Source organism: Geotrypetes seraphini, chromosome 2, assembly GCF_902459505.1.
Source record: "Geotrypetes seraphini chromosome 2, aGeoSer1.1, whole genome shotgun sequence".
NCBI lineage: Eukaryota > Metazoa > Chordata > Amphibia > Gymnophiona > Dermophiidae > Geotrypetes > Geotrypetes seraphini.
Genome location: NC_047085.1, coordinates 80300238 through 80319298, shown reverse-complemented (window position 1 = coordinate 80319298; position 19061 = coordinate 80300238). Strand labels below are relative to the sequence as shown.

General features: G+C 42.4%; 1 protein-coding gene and 1 long non-coding RNA gene across 2 annotated transcripts in view; one reads left to right on the top strand and one right to left on the bottom strand.

Moving 5' to 3' along the window:
• LOC117355179 overlaps positions 1-19061 on the bottom strand; it is an 88795-nt gene that overhangs the window by 29955 nt on the left and 39779 nt on the right. The window lies entirely within an intron of this gene.
• Positions 1-19061, top strand: part of LRRC69 (leucine rich repeat containing 69) — a 91848-nt gene that overhangs the window by 41652 nt on the left and 31135 nt on the right. The window contains exons 4-5 of the mRNA XM_033933335.1: positions 11292-11487; positions 16657-16728. Of these exons, the coding sequence (XP_033789226.1) occupies positions 11292-11487; positions 16657-16728 (268 nt within the window). The remainder of the gene's footprint in view (positions 1-11291; positions 11488-16656; positions 16729-19061) is intronic.

Below are 19061 nucleotides of genomic sequence, written 5' to 3'. Positions count from 1 at the left end.
CGGGGCTCCGTCGGTGACGTCACCCATGCGTTAAGAATATCTGCCTGCTGTCCCTGGATAACACCTGTTACGGTAAGTAACTGTGCTTTTTCCACCATGAATGTAGTGGTTAGAGCTCACCCCCCAGACTACTTAAGTCACCTCTGTGCAGCTCTACTAGGCTTTCCTATGCCAGGTGCTGATGTTCGGGAGGCAGTTATGTACGTTGTTATTCCAATTTTTATGGCGGTGTGAAGGGGTCAGTGATCACTGGGGGAGTGTGTGGTGGTCTGTATTTTGTCCCTGCAATGGTTATCTGGTCACTTTGGATACCTTCTGGGCACTTAGACCTGTTTTTAGATTGCTTAAGTATAAGTTCCATCTAGGCAGTCTCATTAAACTTTCGATTATCCCTGCAGGATGACTAAGTCTAGGTTGGCCCACATCACGCCCACCTCCTGCCCTAACCACTCGTCGAAAAACACCCCTTTTCGCTCTGGACGCACAGCGGCAGTCAGAGGCCGCCTCTAGATATGTCTAAACACCTTTTTCAATTATCGGTACTTGGACGGCCTCTTTTTGGTCATCCAAGTGCCTATTTAGGCAGGTTTTTAGATGTATTTCTGTTTTGATTATGAACCTCATAGTGTTCCAGCACAGTTTTATTACTTTTAAATACTGTAATTTAAGAACTTTTAAGATGCTTTATAATGCCTTTTTGCTGGGAAAACCATATAGAGCATCTCAGTATAACCTTTTTATTGGCTTTTATTTTTTTTAACCCGCCAGTAACCCAGTGGATGGAAAGCTACTTTTTAAGAGGATAGCAATGCTTTTTATATCAATTATCATGTCTTTTAATGGTGGATCCCACAATTTTATGCTTTTTTGTAGATGGATTCTCCTTTGTATATATTTATTTTTAATATTTGTTAATATTTGTTTAAAATTTGTTAATATTTGTTTAATAATTGTTAATATTTGTTAATAATTATTTTTATGATTAATTTTACATTCATTTAGGTTTGCTTTGTGTATGTTCTTATTTTGGTTTTAATTTTTAATTTATGTATATGGTTTTACTTCGAACCCCTTTTACAAAGCCATGGTAGCAATTCCTCAGTGGCAAATGCACTGAAGCCCATAGGAATTGAATGGCTTTGGTGCATTTCCCACGGGAGAATTGCTACCATGGCTTTGTAAAATGGGCCCTTTGTTTTTAATTTTTAATGTTTTTTCCTTTATAGTTTGTACATAAGTGGTTTGTTTGTACATAAGTAGGGTTTTTTTCACTAATACCAACATGCGTATGTTTACAGTATTCATCTGCCCTTAAGGCAGCTGTTTTGGTGAAATATGGCCATGTTGGGTGAACTTGTTTAAACCTGGGAGCTAGAAGTGGTAATAAAGACTATATTCTTCATTTAGTCTGCTTCTCTTTTGTCTTCAATATTCAGTTGCTCAGAATTGGATATCTGGGGCTAATTATGCCCACTGTCAGCATTAAAAACAAAACCACTGACCACCATGGACTAAGTATTACCCTCAATATTACTAAATCAGACATCTGGAATCGAATAGATTGCAGGACCCAAGGTAGCATGGTTTTATTAGAGGTAGGTCTTTTCAGAAAATCTAGTTAATCTAGAAAATCTAGAGAGCTAAACTAAGGAAAGCACTATACATGGTGTACCCTGTACTGTATACTTGAATATAAGTTGATCCGAATATAAGTCGAGAGACCCCCTTTCCCCCCCAGAAAATGAGGAAAAATGGTTGACTCAAATATAAGTAGGGTGGCTTAATATTTAAGTGTCCTGCCCTGTCAGGCTCTGCACCCGGCCCCCTTCCCACCTTCCCCTGTCAGGCACTGCACCCAGTACCCTTCCCGCCCTCCCGCTGAGCGGCTTCCATACTTCTAGAGTGTTAAGCAGACGTACGCAACGCTGTACAGAGTCATGAAGGAGACAGTCCCTGCTTGAAAAAGTTTACAATCTAAACAAAGAAGACACAAACAGGATGCCAGCCCACCCTGGCAGGGTGGGGGATACACTTGGGATGGTGAGCAGTGGGGAGCAGGGTTATAAATGGAAGGATAGGTCACATATGGCTTTCTGACATGGGACCTACAGCACTGATTTCTGAATGGGTAGAAGAAGCAGGGACTACAAATCCTAGAATGCTTTGGGATGACTGGCCAAGGAATCTCTCTTCTGAAAATGGGTCCACCCAATGAAGATGCTGCTTTTGGGGGAGGGGAAGGAGGAGTGTCTCTCTGATGTATGAATGCGAGTCCATGAACTCCCCCACTATGACTATGCCGGCACCCAGCACTTCCTATCTGTCCAGAAAAGTTGGCTCATTCGAGTGCGTAGATCAATCACGTCAATAAAGTTGCATGAATCTGTGTGCTAGGAAAGTGAGTCTGTCCAATTGACAGGGGGCCTGGGTGAAGAGTCTTGGCCTCTGTCCAATGGCACGGGGCTGAGGATGGCGTGGCTCATGCTCTGTCCAATGGGATGGAGCCGGGGGTACTTAGCAGGTTGTGTGGGGCATTCCCTTGGCTTTTCTGCTGGGGTTCCTGCTCATTTACCGCCCTGGAGTGATATCGCTGTGGCTAGGGAGAGCCAATGACCGTCAGGGAGCTATGATGTGCCAACGCGTCCGATGAAGCTGCGTGCAATTCTGGAGGCCACATTATTGCAAAGACATGCAGAGGGTCAAGTCGGTCCAAAGGATGGCCACCAGAATGGTCTCAGGGCTTAAAGGTCTCTCGTACGAAGCAAGACTAAACAATTTGCAGCTCTACACTCTCGAGGAACGCAGGGAGAGGGGAGACATGATTGAGACATTTAAATACGTCACCGGACGTATAGAAGTGGAAGATAACATTTTCCTTCTCAGAGGCCCTTCAACCACAAGGGGGCACCCGCTCAAACTCAAGGGCGGAAAATTTCACGGCGACACCAGGAAGTATTTCTTCACGGAGCGAGTGATTGATCAATGGAACAAGCTTCCAGTACAGGTAATCGAGGCCAGCAGCGTGCCAGATTTTAAGAATAAATGGGACGCCCATGTGGGATCCCTAAGTGGGTCAGGGTAAAACATTGTATAATATTAAGGGGAGGGTCTATAGAGTGGGCAGACTTGATGGGCCTTGGCCCTTTTCTGCCGTCATCTTTCTATGTTTCTATGTTTCTATGAGGCACCTGCAATGATGCAGGGAGGGAGGCAGGGTGCAGAGCCTGGTGGCGGCCTGCAATAATTCTGGGAGGAGGCATTGGCTTGAATATAAACCTGGACTCACATTTTGAGCTAATTTTTTTGCCCTCAAATCCCAGTTTATATTTGAGTATACTTTATACGGTACTTAGATTTCAACAAAACCTTTAACACGGTTCCACATAGGCAACATATAAATAATCCAAGTACCCTCAGTATGGGCCCTAAAGTGACTGGGTTAGAAACTGGTTGACTGGAAAGTGACAAAAGATATTGGTACATGGAGTTCATTCTGAGGAAAAAGGTTTTATCAGTGGTCTGTAGGGATTGGTCCTTGGTCTGATTCTTTTTAACAATTTTGTAAGTGATATTGCAAAAAGGCTGCAATATGTTAGATACCCCAAATAGTATGAATAACATGAGGTATCTACCGTGTTTCCTAGAAAATAAGCCCTAGTATGATTTTTAAAGTCGCACCTAATATAAGCCCTATCCCAAAAATAAGCCCTAATTAAGATTGACCACACAGCCCCCCCCAAATGTCCCTGACAATCCCTGACTCCATCCCTAGTTAAAAAAAAAAAAAATAATAATCCAGACTTCCACTATTTCTGGGCTCCCATCCCCCCTGTGCAACAGAACATCACTGTGAGACTGACATATCTCTGAGGCATCAAAAACAGCGGCAGCGGCAGCACTCTGAATGGGCCGCTTTGCGGCCTTCCCTCCGGGGCCTTCCCTCTACTGCATCACAGTGATACGGCAGAGGGAAGGTCACGAAGCAGCTCGTTCAGAGCAGACCTCTTTCAATTAAAGGGACATACGGAACAAGAGAGCATAGGATGAAGATGAAAGAGGATGGACTTAGGAGTAATCTAAAGAAATATTTAGAAACATGACGACAGATAAAGGCTGAGTAGCTCATCCAGTCTGCCCATCCACAACATCCGCTATCACTAAGAGATCTCATATGCCTGTCCCATGCTATCTTGGATTCAGATATAGTCTTCATTTCCACCATATACATTGGGAGACTATTCCATGCATCTACCACCATTTCTATAAAGAAGTATTTTCTTACATTACTTCTGAGCCTATCACCTCTTAACTTCATCCAATGCCCTCTCCTTCTGGAGTTTGTTCATTTGAAAAAAACTTGATTCCTGTACATTAACGCCATGGAGATATTTAAATCCCTCTCTCCTGCTTTTCCTCCAGAGTATTACATTACATTACATTAGTGATTTCTAGTCTGCCATTACCTTGCGGTTCAAGGCGGTTTACATAAAAGAGTTATCTGGACATTTAAGAATACAAAAGGATTTATCTGGACAGTTTTGGTGATATTACATAGTGGAGCGGGTTGCTATTGAGATGATTTTTGCTGTGTTAGTTTGTCTTTAAGGATTTCTTGAATAGCAGGGTTTTTATTTCTTTTCTGAAGGTTATGTAGTCTGAGGTTGAGATCAGTAAATTGGAGAGTTGGTGTTCTAGTTTTGATGCTTGAGTGGCTAGGAGGCCATCATACATTTTTTTTCGTTTGACGTTTCTGATTGGAGGGTGCGTGAATAAGTCTCTAAGTCTATCTCCATAAGATTTATGACAAAGACCACTAACCAATGTTGTAGCAACCCTCTGGACCGACTCCATCCTATTTATATCTTTTTGAAGGTGGGGGTCTCCAAAACTGCACACAATATTCCAAATGGGGCCTCACCACAGACTTATACCATGGCATTATCACCTCCCTTTTACTACTGGCCATTCCTCTCCTTATGCACCCAAGCATCATCCTGGCTTTGATCGTCACCTTTTTTTAACCTTTTTTGCCACCATGGGATCATCATACACAATCACCCCCAAGTTCTGCTCTTCTTCCGCACATATTTTACCATGAAATCTTAGTTGCCAATTACCAGATCATTCTTCAAGCTTCACCAGATCTAGCCTCATGTTATCCACACCCTCTGGAGTGTCTACCCTATTACAGAGCCTGGTATCATCTGCAAAAAGACAAACTTTGCCAGACAGTCCTTCCTCAATATCACTCACAAAGATGTTAAATAGGACAGATCCCTGAGGCACTCCACTAACAATATCCTTTTCTTCGAAGCAAACTCCATTTACCACTACCCTTTGTCTTCTTCCACTTAACCAGCTTTTAATCCAGTTTGTCACTTTGGGGCCAATACCTCATGCATTCAGTTTATTTATCAGTTGCCTATGCGGCACCATGTCAAAAGTTTTGCATACTACATCTAGTGCCCATCCCATATCCAACTGTTTTGTCACAGTCAAAGAAATCAATCAGATTTGTCTGACAGGACCTGCCTCTTATAAAACCATGCTTCCTTGGGTCCTGCTGTCCATTCAATTCTAGAAATCTTACTATCCTCCGCTTAAGAAGCATTTCCTTTTGTTTACTCACTACCGAGGTCAGATTCACAGGCTTGTAATTCCCAACCGCATCCTTACGTCCACTCTTGTGCAGAGGGACCACATCTGCTCTTCTCCAGTCCTCCAGGACTACACCAGACTGTAAAGAAGCATTAAAAAGATGAGACAATGGAGCTGCCAGAACTTCTCTGAGTTCCTTGAAAACCTTTGGATGTGTCCCGTCAGGCCCCATCCCTTTATCTACTTTTAATTTAGCTAGTTCCTCACATACACAGTCTTCTGAGAATCTTTCCTGGTCTGCTACACATCCATTCCCATTTGCGTTTTTTTTAGTCTTTCATCCGTGAACACAGAACAGAAATAATTGTTAAGTAGTTCAGCCTTATTGGTTTCTGCATATTTGTCACCCTCATCCTTGAGCCTCACTATGTAATTTTGACACTTCTTCCTATCACTTACATATCTAAAAAATGTTTTGTTCCCCCAATTTTACCTTATCAACTATCTTTTCTAATATTTGCATTTTTGTTTTTCGGAGAGCTTTTCCTGCATTTCATAGTTTTTCCATAATGGCCACGAATTTGGTCTTGGAGGATGAAATGTACAATGTCTGCATCTATGAGACCAACATGGTTCTTTGACTGTGACAAAACAGTTGGATATGGGATGGGCACTAGATGTAGTATGCAAGTTGCATAGAGCATTCTGGACCTCTGTTCGTTTACAAAAAGTGGATTGCTCTAAGTCTAATAGATGTTGGCATTGTCATCTCGATGCGGGGACTTTAGATCATCTATTGTTTTATTGCCCATTTATTTTGGCTTTTTGGAAGTCGATTTGGGGCCAAATAAATTGCTTGCTAGAGAATTATGTGGCATTATCGTACGACACAGTTTTGTTTGGCATGTCTATGAGAGCTAAGAGCCAAATATCTTCTAAAAATAATAAACTTTTACTGATTCTGAAAGGAGTTGCCATTCAGCAAATAACATATAATTGGAAAAATTGGAACAGATTGAATTATAGTTTTTGGTGGAAATCAGTATGTCATATTTATAAAATGGAAAGAGCATTGGCTATTCAAAAAGGATATTTTAATAAATTTCAGGATGTGTGGGGGCCATTAATAAATTATTGTAATGAATAGATATCATTTTCCCTGATTAACATAAATGAAAGAATGGGGGGGGGGGTGATTTTCATTATTTGTTATGAAGGGAAGGAAAGAATTTATTATATTATATGTATTATTTGATATTAGTATAGTGGGAGGGAAGGGGATAAATCTTATTTAATGAGAAAATTTGTGGAATTTCAAGTGATGTATTAAATTAAATTGTTGTTACTTTCTGTGTACTTGATGTAAAATATAAAATGAATAAAAAATTAAAACATAGTTTTTCCATATATTTTTGTCTGTCTTCCTCTTTCAGTGATGTCTTGTAATTTATGAAGGCTAACCTTTTTTTCTCTCACCTTTTCAGTGACTACATTTGAGAATCAAAGCGGCTTTCTTTTCCTTTTCCTTTTATGTACTTTCCTAACATAAAGATTTGTTGCCTTAAAATAGCTTCTTTCAGTTTTGCTCACTGCTTTTCTACTTCGTTCAGATGTTCCCAGTCAACTAACTCTTCCTTGAGATATTCCCCCATCTTGACAAAGTTAGTTCTTTTGAAGTCTAGAACCTTCAGTCTTGAGTAAGTCCTCTCATCCTGCATTTTGATATTGAACCTTACCAATTGATCATAGATGCTAAATGATCACGTACCTTAACCTCAGGAACACTTCCCCCGTTTTTCAGCACCAAGTCCAAAATAGTTCTATCCCACATTGGTTCCATTACTAATTGCTGGAATAATTCTTGCTGTAATGAATCCAAGATCTCCTTGCTTCTAGACAATCCTGCAACTAGGACGGTCCAATCAATGTCCAGCATATTAAAATCACCTACCAGTAGTACTTTCCTTTTCCTAGCTATCTTATGAATATCGTCAATTCAATCTTTGCCCATTTATTCTGACTGTGAAGGAGGCCTATATATCACACCAATGTAAATACATTTTCCATTCCCTCTTTCCAGATTAACCCACAGTGCTTCTTCTTTACCCCATACGTCTCACAATTCTGTCACTTTAATATTATTCTTACTCTGCCTTTTTTACCGATTCTATCCCTCCTGAATAGATTATAGCCAGGTATAACTACACATAGGCGTCAGAACGGGGAGGGGGGGACCATAGAGGCCATGACCTCCCCCCAAATTGCCACTTACTCACTTTTATCTCTGGTGGTCCAAAGGTACATCGGGCAAGAGCCCGCTGCTAATCTGATCGGTCACGTCTGGTTTCTTCTGCTGAGTGGCAATGAGCGGGAGTGTGCTTTGACGCTCTTGCTCGGTGCTCAGTGGCTTCTTTGACTGGCTCCTGCAAATTCTCATGAATCGTGAGAATTCATGGGAGCCAGTCAGAAGCCGCTGAGCGCCGAGCAGGAGCGCCAAAACGCGCTCCAGCTCATTGCTGCTCAACAGCTGAAGAAACCAGCCGCAACTGACCGTGTTAGCAGCGGGCTCCTGCCCACTGCACCTCTGAACCACCAGGCTAGAGGAGGTAGGATGAAGGAGCAGAGTGCAGAGCGCGCGTGAGAGGGAAGGGGGCTGGGAGCAGAGTCAAACAGAGGGGGTGGCTGGGTGCAGAATCTAACAGGGGGGGTGGCTGGGTGCAGAGTTTACAGGGGGGTGGCTGGGTACAAAATCTGACGGGGGGGGGGGGGTAGCTGGGTGCAGAGTCTGACCGGGGGTGGCTGGGTGAAGAGTCTGACAGGGGAGTGGCTGGGTGCAGAGTCTGACAGGGGGTGGCTGAGTGCAGAGTCTGACAGGGGAGGGGAGCAAAATCTGACAGGGGGTGGCTTGGTGCAGAGTCTGGGAGGGAGTGGCAGTGGCTGGGTGCAGAGTCTGGGAGGGGAGGGGGATGGGTGCAGAGTCTGATGGGGGAGGGAGGGAGCTAAGTGCAGAGCTTGGCAGGGAGAGGCAGATGCTCAGGGGGTTGGAAAAGACAGATACTACACATATTGGGAGAGAATTGGGAAGGACAAATGCACGGGCTGGGGGGGGAGGTAGGAAAAGAGAGAGGCTGCACAGGTAGAGTAGTGAGAAGGGAGAGAAAGAAATGCTGCCAGTGGGGGAGGGAAAAAGAACGGAGAATTGTTGGACATGGTGTGTGGTGTGAGAGGGAAAGAGAGAATGTATATGGGGAAAGAAAGAAGGAGAATTGTTGGACATAATAGTGGTGGAGAAAAGAGGGAGAAATGTTACACTGGGAGGGAGGAGAGATGTCAGACCACTGGAATGGGAAGGAGAGAGAGAGAGATGCCAGACGACAGAATGGAAGGGAAGGAGGGGAGAGAGAGATAGAGAGAAGAGAGATGTTAGACCTCGGGAAGAGGGAGGGAAGGAGAGAGAGAGATGCCAGATTATGGAGGGGAGAGAGATTCCAGGCTATGGGAGAGGAGAGAGATTCCAGGCTATGGGAAGGAGAGGAGAAAGATGCCAGACCATATGAGGGGGGAAGGGAGAAGACAGAGATGTCTGACCATGGGAGAGGGCTGAGATAGTGCATAGGGATGGAGGGGAAGGGGAGTCAGAGGGAGGAGATGGTGCACAGCGATGGAGATAAGAAGAAATGCTTCTTATGGATAGATGGGAGTAGGGGAGAAGAAAGAGGGAGGAGATGGTACACATGGATAGATGGGAAGGAGAGGCATGGAAAAATAGATTTTTAGAAAAAAGCAGAAAAATGGAAGAAAGTTGAATGTTAAAAGTTAATGCTAAAGATGGATGTAAGGCAGAAAGTGAAGGAGGAAAAACCAGCAAATGGATAAGGTGGCCCTGTATACACAGTTTAGAGCACAGACAGAAGGACGTGCAGCCAGAGATCGGGAAAGATGGTTTGAAAACCAAAATCACCAGGTAATAAAGGTAGGGGGAAATGATTTTATTTTCAATTTAGTGATTGAATTGTGTATCAGTTTTAAGAAATTACATCTGCTGTCTATATTTTGCACTGTTCGGGAAGAAATGCATTTGTTTCTATTTCTCTGGGGGTTGTACTGCATGAATCAGTTGTAATGGATGGGCAAACTGGATAGGCCATATCTGCTGTCATTTTCTCTGTGTCTGTGTATATGCAGTGCAGTCTGACCTTGTATTTGTACAGTTGGCTTGCTCAAGAGAACAATCTGGATGAAGCTTTACTTTTTGTAATAAGATTTGAGCCTGCACAAGAGCAGGTTTAAATATCAGCACCTGCAATCTAGGTGCTATCTCTGCAATACTTGTGCTAGTATTTTATAAAGACACATAAAACTCCTAATTTTATATAAAGCACTCAAAATTGCATGCACAATTTAATTGCTTAACAAGACAATTAGCACTGATAATTGGGTGCTGACAATCAATTATTGGTGCTAATTGACAACAATTGGAATTTACATGCACATCTTTATAGTTCCTATCCTATGCGCACATACATTTTTGCACACAGATCTGAAAAGGGGGCATGGCCGTGGGAAGGGCATGGATAGGTCAGGGGCAATTCTAGTATATATGCACAGTGTTGCAGAATTTGGGGGATGCGTGCCTAATTTAGGCACAAGGATTTATACCAGGGTTCAATTGGTATAAAGCCTTTTGCCCCAAATTGGGTGCCCAACTTTGAGATGCTATTTATAAAATAATGCTTAGTGTGAATTGTTTTTGGCACCCAAATTTTGGTGCTAACTCATATTTACAAAATTGTGTCCAAGGTGCTTATATGTTTTTATTAAATAGAAGGCAGAAAAAGAAATATAGAAAGGGATAAAAAAGAAAGCATATAAAGACTTTGGGCTCCTTTTACTAAGGTGTGCTAACATTTTTAGTGCGCATTAAAGATTAGCACATGCTAAACGAAAAATACTAACACAAGCTCTATGGAGGTATTTACATTTAGCGCATGCAGTATTGTAGCGTGCGCTAAGTGCACGCTAAAACCACTAGCGCACCTTAGTAAAAGGAGCCCTATGTGACCTGTCTTATCTGGCCATCCATATCATTCTCTATACCTTTGTTTCCATTAGAGATATATGTACTTATACAAAGCTTTTATGAATTCAGATATAGTCTTTGTCCCCCACCACTTCTACCTTGATGAAGTATTCCATTAAGTTATTCCTGAATCTGTCCCCTTTGAACTTCATTCTGTTCCCCCTTTAGGCAGACGTTATAGAACCTAGGCCTATAGATCCAGTTCAAGAGATTTCTTTAACTTCATAGTAAAAGAGAAAAGAAGACCCAAAAATCCACAGTAGAATCAATCCAACGATAAAAACAAAAAACTGTGGATGCTGAGGATCTGAAAATGATTTATTATACGTCCTTTCACAATAAAAACATAAAAATACATATGTAATAGTCCAACTGGTTGGATTTTTATGTTTTTAAGATTTTATTGTGAAAGGACATATAATAAATCATTTTCAGAACCTCAGCATCCACAGTTTTTTGTTTTTATCATTGGTTTAACTTCATAGTGAAATGAGAAAAGATCTTAACTAAGTTTTCTCTAATATGACTGCAATTAGCTTTATGTAACAGTATGATGGAACTTGATCAGAATTTTGCAGAAATTTATACTGATTTGCTTGTTTAACTATCTCAGGTTAACAAGTCTTCAGCACCTATCTTTAAACAATAATCAGTTAAAATGTATTCCTAAAGAATTTGGTCTCATGAAAAACTTATTTGAGCTTCATTTGACTAAGAATCAGCTGGTGGATTTGCCTAAAGAAATTGGATATATGACCAACCTTTGCATACTCTATTTGTCAAGAAACCAGCTGTCAGAGCTGCCAGAAGTAAGTGAAAACCTTGCAATTAAAACATCATCTATCTGTCCTAAACTTTCTGGCAGTATGATAGTGCGGTTGTGGACACCATATTGCACTAGAATTATATACCATGTTTCCCCGAAAATAAGACAGTGTCATATTAATTTTGGGTCCAAAAAATGTACTAGATGCATAAGAACATAAGAATTGCCACTGCTGGGTCAGACCAGTGGTCCATCATGCCTAGCATTCCGCTCCCGCGGTGGCTCCTAGGTCAAAGACCAGTGCCCCAACTGAGACCAGCCCTACCTGTGTATGTTCCAGTTCAGCAGGAACTTGTCTAACTTTGTCTTGAATCCCTGGAGGGTGTATTTTTTCATGTACAACAATCACCTATCTCTCCCTTCCTGTCCTCTACCCCAATTCTTCCTCTTTCCTTCCCCCATGTACATCATCATTCCTTCCCTCTCATCCAACCCCTTGTGCAGCAGAACCCCACCGATTCTCTCACCATGAGACTGACATACCTCTACTCTGATGCCTCCTAAAGCAGCAGGGATGGGGGTTGCTGAATTGACGAGTGGTGAATTGGGCAGCACTAGTGTCAGGGATGGAATCGGGGAGTGTAGGGGGACATTCGGGGGAGAGAGAGGCTTCGGGGGTCATTCTTTACGAGGGCTTATTTTTAAGGTAGAGCTTATATTAGGAGCATCTTTAAAAATCATGCTAGGGCTTATTTTCGGGGAAATAGGGTACAAGCTATCAGACTGAATCAGCCAGAATAGAACAGACATTATCATTATGCTATTTGTTTCATAGCACTATGCTCACCTGATTCAACAATGAGTGCTGAAACTACCAAAATTGATGGCAAAGAGGTTAGTTTGACTTATTAAAAATCCTGTTGGGAACACAGATATCTAGGTTATCTGTCAGACTTTGATGGTAGAATCAATTAGCAACTGGGTCTATACTAACTAGAATGCCTCAAAGAAATGCAGGTGTAGGGGGGCTGGGAATATTTGGTGGGTCCTCTGCAGAAACCACAGAGGGTTCATCCTATGGGGCAAACCTGTGTATAGGGAGGGGAGGTTGGGGGTTGGGGTTTGATTTGTGAGGCTTGAGAGGGGGGTTGGGGGTGGTGTTTTATATAATGGTTTTATTTTGATTATTAGTTGCAATGTCAGGAGGGGCACATCAGGTTTTACTCTGTATGCTGTTATCTTGTGCTTACTTAGAGGTGGTGGTAGGCAGAGACTGCCTTGGGTATTTATCTTGAGAAGTTTTCTCCGTGTTTGTATTGTATCTCTGCTTGATGTTCTTATATAAAAAATTTCTAATAAACATTAAAAAAAAAAAAAAAAAAAGAAATGCAGGTGTTCCCATAGTCAAGTGTAAAACAAGTGGATAAGAATAGTGTAAGATTGGTAAGAAGCAAAGGAAGAGGAAAGGCAGTAGAGCTTAGAGATAGAAGAGTTGGAAGTTGATGATTCACAGAATTCCTTCAAGACAGGTCCATGCAGGTAAATTGACAGCATACCCTCTCATGTCCATGGTACATGTACTATAGGGTACCGCAAAGTTCTCAATTATCCCCTATTTTTATTTTTTATCTTAAAGATATGGTAAACATCTGGAAACCTTTTGGAATTAAATATTTCTCCTATGCAGACAATATTAATTCTCTTATTTCTATGGCATGATCTAACCTCAATATACTCCTTTATGAAAGAGGTATTTAATGCTGTATTTGTCTGGTTTTGCTCTTTGAATCTGAAGACTGACCCAGATAAGACTAATAAACTGTGGGTAGACTATGCACTGATTTCACTAAGCTCAATACAAACCTTGGGTTTTTTTTTTTGTTTAAACACACAAGGGCAAATTCTATAAGAAGTGTCCAAAAGTTAGGCGCCAATATAGGCACTGTTCAGCGTGATTCAAGTAAAATTGGGTGCTGTTTAGTGGATCATGCTGAGCGGCACCTATTTTGGAGGTGCCCATTAAATAGGCCAGCTCTAGACACAACTAAAAGTTAGGCACCCATGCGAGCGCTTAAGCATGCTTAAGAGCCATGATTCTGTAAGAAGGCGCCTAACACATAGTCACGCCCATGCCTAACATGCATAGCGTCTATTTTTTTGAAGGCCGCCTAAATTTTTAGAGGCGCCTTGTCACAGAATCACGCTTTCTTGATAGGCGCCTATGTTTCAATCAGTGCTGATTAAAAAGCTTGAGCTTGTTATTCAATTTAGATAGGCGCTTATCTAGTTGGCGTCCCTGAAATAGGTGCCTAATGTTAGGAGCTGGTTACATAATTTGGGCCACAGTACCTCCTCAAATCAAATTGGCACCTAAGCATAAATGTCTCTCTCTCATTTCTACCGTGTGTGGTCTACCGCCGACACATTAACTGGTCATGACTACTCCCATCTCTTTCCTGGCACTCAGATTGTAACAGTTTTCCCATGGAAATCATACCATTTAGAGGAAACCTTACTCTATTAATCATTTGATGCCATCAAGGGATGGGCACGAGAGTTCCCTGTCATGACTCTAACGACCCCTTTCCACCAATCCCATGGCATCTTAATATATCTTGCAGTTTCTCTTAATACTTTCTGCAGTTCCTTATCATCATGCTTCTTTAAACAACCACAAACTACAGATCACGGTCTTACGTGAATATAGAATTTATAGTTTGCTGCAAAATTTTTCTCATCCAGTTTATCACTTTTCAATCTTGATTTCTCATAAAATTATCTCACTACTATTATTCTGGTTTATTTAAACAGTAACTGACTCCTAAATCAACAGCAAACACTAGCTATGCCATAACACACATGTGTCAAACAAGGCCCAAGGGGCTAATCCGACCTGCCTGGCTTTTTTATGTGGCCCATGGCAACAATCCTGATCTTCCCCTTCTGAGCCCAGCGTGTCCTCCCCTCCGTGCCAGTCTGACGATGACGCCATGACGCCAGAAAGTCCACTGGCCTCGGCAGTGACTCGGCAGTGCTGTTCGTGGCTCCCCCTCCTGCCCTCCGTCCACTGCGGTCCACCCGGACGGAAACAGGAAGTTATGCATCATTGGAGACAGACCGTGACAGGCAAAAAGCAGGAGGAGGAGCCACGCACAGCACTCCTGAATCACCAAGGCTGGCAGATTCCCCGGCCCGGCAGCAACATCAGACCGGCGCCGGAGGGAAAGGCACGATGGGCTGTGAAGAGAGCGAGATGAAGGGAGAGAGGTTGGACTTGGGGTATTGTGGAGAAAGAGGGAAAAAGATACTTGAAGGGAGAATCGTTGGGAAGAGAAAGGGAGAAATGGTGGATCTGGGGGGAGGGAGGCAGGCAGACAGGGGGAGAGATGGGATGGGGCAGTTGGGAAGAGAAAGGGAGAGAAGTTGAATCTAGAGATGGAAGGGGACGGAGAAATGATAGGCCTGGGGGTGGAAGGGAGAGAGAGATGCAGCATTTTTTAAATTTCTTCCATCTCATTGTTCAGCATCAAGGGGGGAGGGAAGAAGAACAACAGAAAAGAGACGGAGCAAAATGTTGGACCAAGAGGAGAGAGGAGGAGAGATAGAAGGAATTAGGAGGCTGGGAAAGGAGTGAGATGGGAAATGGGAGAGCTACAGAATAAGAGAAGATGGAAAATTGATAGGTAGCTGAAAATTGAAAAAGTAGAAGGATGAGAAAGAGGGCAAGATTTGACTGGACAGAGGTAGAAAAGAGAAAAGTTAAAAGGAAAAAAATTGATATGTTGGAGACAGGGACTGGAGCAAGAGAGAAGAGGAGAAAAAAATGGACAGCAGACACTGGAAGACAGACAAAATCAGAAAGAGAAACTGGGACCAAAAGCAAAATGACCAGACAACAAAAGGTAGAAAAAAATAATTTTGTTTTCTATTTTGTGATTACAATATGTCAGATTTGAAATATGTATCCTGCCAGAGCTGGTATTAGACAGCAAGCGTGAACTAGGACCTAAAAGAGAGGAAAAGTCTTTTTTATTTATTTTGTAGCTGGCGTGGGGTTGGAGAGGTTGCATTCCTATACTTCTACTAAGACTAACCCCCTCCTTTGCTGGCGTGCAGTGTGGATTATGGCACCGGCGATTGATCCGACGCTCACAGAAGTCCTATGAGCATCAGAGCTGTCACCGGTGCTGGGACCCACACTGCGCGTCAGCAAAGGAGGGGGCAAGTATCTTAATAAAAAATCTGGCCCACGACTTAGCGTGCATTTTAGATTTTGGCCCCTTATGTGATTTGAGTTTGACACCTCTGCCATAACACAAAGAGATGTGTCCAATGCAGTTTCTCATTTTATCCCATCATTTGCTCCAGAACTAAAGATATTATATCACAAAAGAATTGCACCAGCTGGGGTGTTAGTAAGTCAGTAAGCAAGTAGTGCAGAAGAACTTAAAAACACAACTAAGACTTTGTTATTTACTTAAAATGTAGTTAAACTATTTAGGGCCAGATTCTCCAAACTGCGCCGTAACTAGTGGCTGCCTACAAAAGCAGTGCCAATTGTACAGTATATCTGTCACATAATGGCTCTATGTGGAGAATCATGGCTATGTAAAAGGCAGGCACCAGAAATGTAGGCCAGGATTTTAAAGGCCTATATTTCCAGCACCTACCTTTCATGAGAATCGTGCCTAATGGTGCCTAAGGCCACTACTGGCACTAACCACGCCTACAGTGGCTATAGGCGCTGAAAGATGCCTCCTTATTTGGGACAACTGCATCACCATTTTTTAAAATGGTGTTTTAATTAGTTTTTAATTGGCACAGTCAATTACTGCACCGATTGAACCAATTAAAACAATTAAGTTAGGTGGCAGAGGGCACCTACTGCTGCCTAACTTACAGAGCCGTTATTAGAATTAGGCCCTTAGTAATTACTTAAAATGTAGTTTAACTACTGGGTAACTACCAACTATTTTTGAATAATTTAACTTTTTGGATTAACTACGGACAGGTAGTTTAACTACGAGATGTAGTTAACTACAAGGCAATTCAACTGGTCAGCAGCCATTTTTCGCTGGTTAAATCATTTTGAATATCGACCCCTAAGAATATGGTTTGTTGTTCTGAAGCAAAGAGTGTTAGTTTTTAACTTTCAAAAATATGCATTGGTAGAAACTTTCTTATACTAATGATGTCTTTTAATTTCATACAGAAACTTTGCAAACTGAAAAATTTAAGTATTTTAGATGTAGCAGGAAATCAAATTCAAACTTTTCCAACAGCAGTAAGTATATCCATTGTATTATGCTAATTTGGAAATTTTTTATTCAATATTATGAATGTATATCTAGAGAAAACTTAAATATGAAAGCTCAACGAGTTAATAATTGACTTTTGGTTTGTGACTTCAGTTATGTATGATCATATTTGCTTCTGTGTTTTACTGTCACATATTTCATGAAAATGGTGAAATCAGTGGTATCCTATGAAATCACTGTAGTCTAAATGTATGACCAATTAATAAAGAACAGAAAAGGGCAGATTCTTTGTAGGACGCTAGTCTCAGCAGCCACCTAAGAAGCAGCTGAGAATTGCACACTGGCGTCCTTTACAGAAACACATCTGTCTGTAAAAACAGATGCCTTACCACCCGATTCTGTAACCAGCACCCATGTCACCGGTACTGGTTACAGAATCGCACCTGCCTGATTGAGGGATCCCTTGCTATCAGCCAATCGTGGCAAGGAATCCCCAATCAGCTGAGTCAGAGTCCTGCTGGTTCAGGTGATCGGGGGGAAAATACCCCTGCCATGAGCAGCTGTGGCAGGGGACCCCCCGAAAGAACCCCTGAAAACAGCAGGAGGGATGTCCATTCCCTCCTGTCACCACCCCCCCAAATCCCCGCTACCTCCTGGAAAGTAGCCCAGCAGGAGGAATGCCCACTCCATCCTGCCACCACCACCAAGAACCCCCACCACTCTTCCCAACTGGCAACACCCCCAAACCTCTAGACCCCCCCATACCCCACTAAACCTCTAGACCCCCATCCCTAAGACCACTCTGACACCCCCCCACTGCCTATACCTTTTAATAAAGAAAGGCCAGCCAGAGGGATGCTTACTCCCTCCAGCCGGCAGGTCCCCCCTCTGCAAAATGGCAGGCCTTTCCCTTCCTGGTTTATCCTGGGATGCACTGGGGAGGGGCCTAAGGCCCTGATTGGCTTAGATTCCATTCTGCTGATTGTGGCAGGGGTACTTTCCCCCGATGAACTGAGCCAGCAAGACTCCCCGAAGCTGCGGCTTCAAGGAGGCCTACCAGCTCAGCTGATTGGAGAGTCACTTGCCGTGATCAGCTGAGCCAGCCACATCTACTTTTAGGTTTTGAAATGTAGATCAGCATTTTACTAGCCTACATTTTAGGCATCTGTTGCGGCTCTAGGCTGTTTAAGCTCACCTAAGGCCATTTCCAGGCGAAACCACGCCCATGCCCAGCCTTGGGCGAGCTTAAGTATCCTTAAGCATCACCTGACACCCACGACAAATGTCTGTAGTGTAGATGCTTCGGGTTTTTAAAAATATAGCATGTGTCCTGATTGGCTGCCAGATGGTGGTAGGATGCCTACCATTGTCTACAGTCAGGACATCCGTTTATAGAATCTGCTGCAATGATACTACCCTGCTGGCAGAGAGTGAGAAGAACCTCAAGAAGTTGATCCTAAAGCTGAAAAAAGTGAGAAGATGGGACATTACCTAAACATCAAGAAGACCAAAATCATGACTACCACCAACAAGAAAGTCTACTTAAAGATCAACAATGAATAAGTGGTTGACAGCTTCATTTGCCTTGGGTCCCTCATTGATCACAGTGGTGGTTCGACAGCAGAGATCAAGCATTGATTAGCACTAGGGTGTGCAGCTATGGTGAGCATGGAAGTGCTTAGTCACCATCAAACAAAGACTGATCACTGTCATTGTGTTCCCAATTGCAACATATGGCTGTGAGACATGGACATGCACGAAAGCAGATAGAAGAAAAATCGGCACCTTCAAGCTGTGGTGCTGGAGAAGATTTCTACAAATCCTATGGACAGCTAGGATCACCAACAAAGATGTCTTGATCATATAAACCCAGAGTTGTTCCTGGAAGGCAAGATTACTAGTCAGAAACTGACCTATTTTGGACAAGTGATGAGGGTGAATTCACTAGAAAAGAAGGTGCTACTCAGAATAGTCAGTGGTAAAAGGGGAGACCAAAGGCCCATTGGCTGGAAACCATCAAGAATGACACAGGAATGAACATCAAGCTATTGAAAGAAGCCGTGGAAAACAGAGAAGCAAGGTGAGGACTTGCCTACAGAATATCCAAGGGTCAGATATGACTGAATGGATAGTAGTAGTAGAAGTTTGATTGTCTGATGTTACATATATCTTCATTGAACCAGATCAATTGGAAGGATTGTTTTTAGGTAGGGAAGCTTATTTGTCATCATGATACGAAAGAAGTAGCATTGCCTTTAGTATAATCCAGGGTTAATGTGATTTATAGTCTTGATTAGTTTGATTGTTTAATTTCCTAATTTGTTTTCTCATCTTCCTGTGATGTAGAATGGATTGTTTT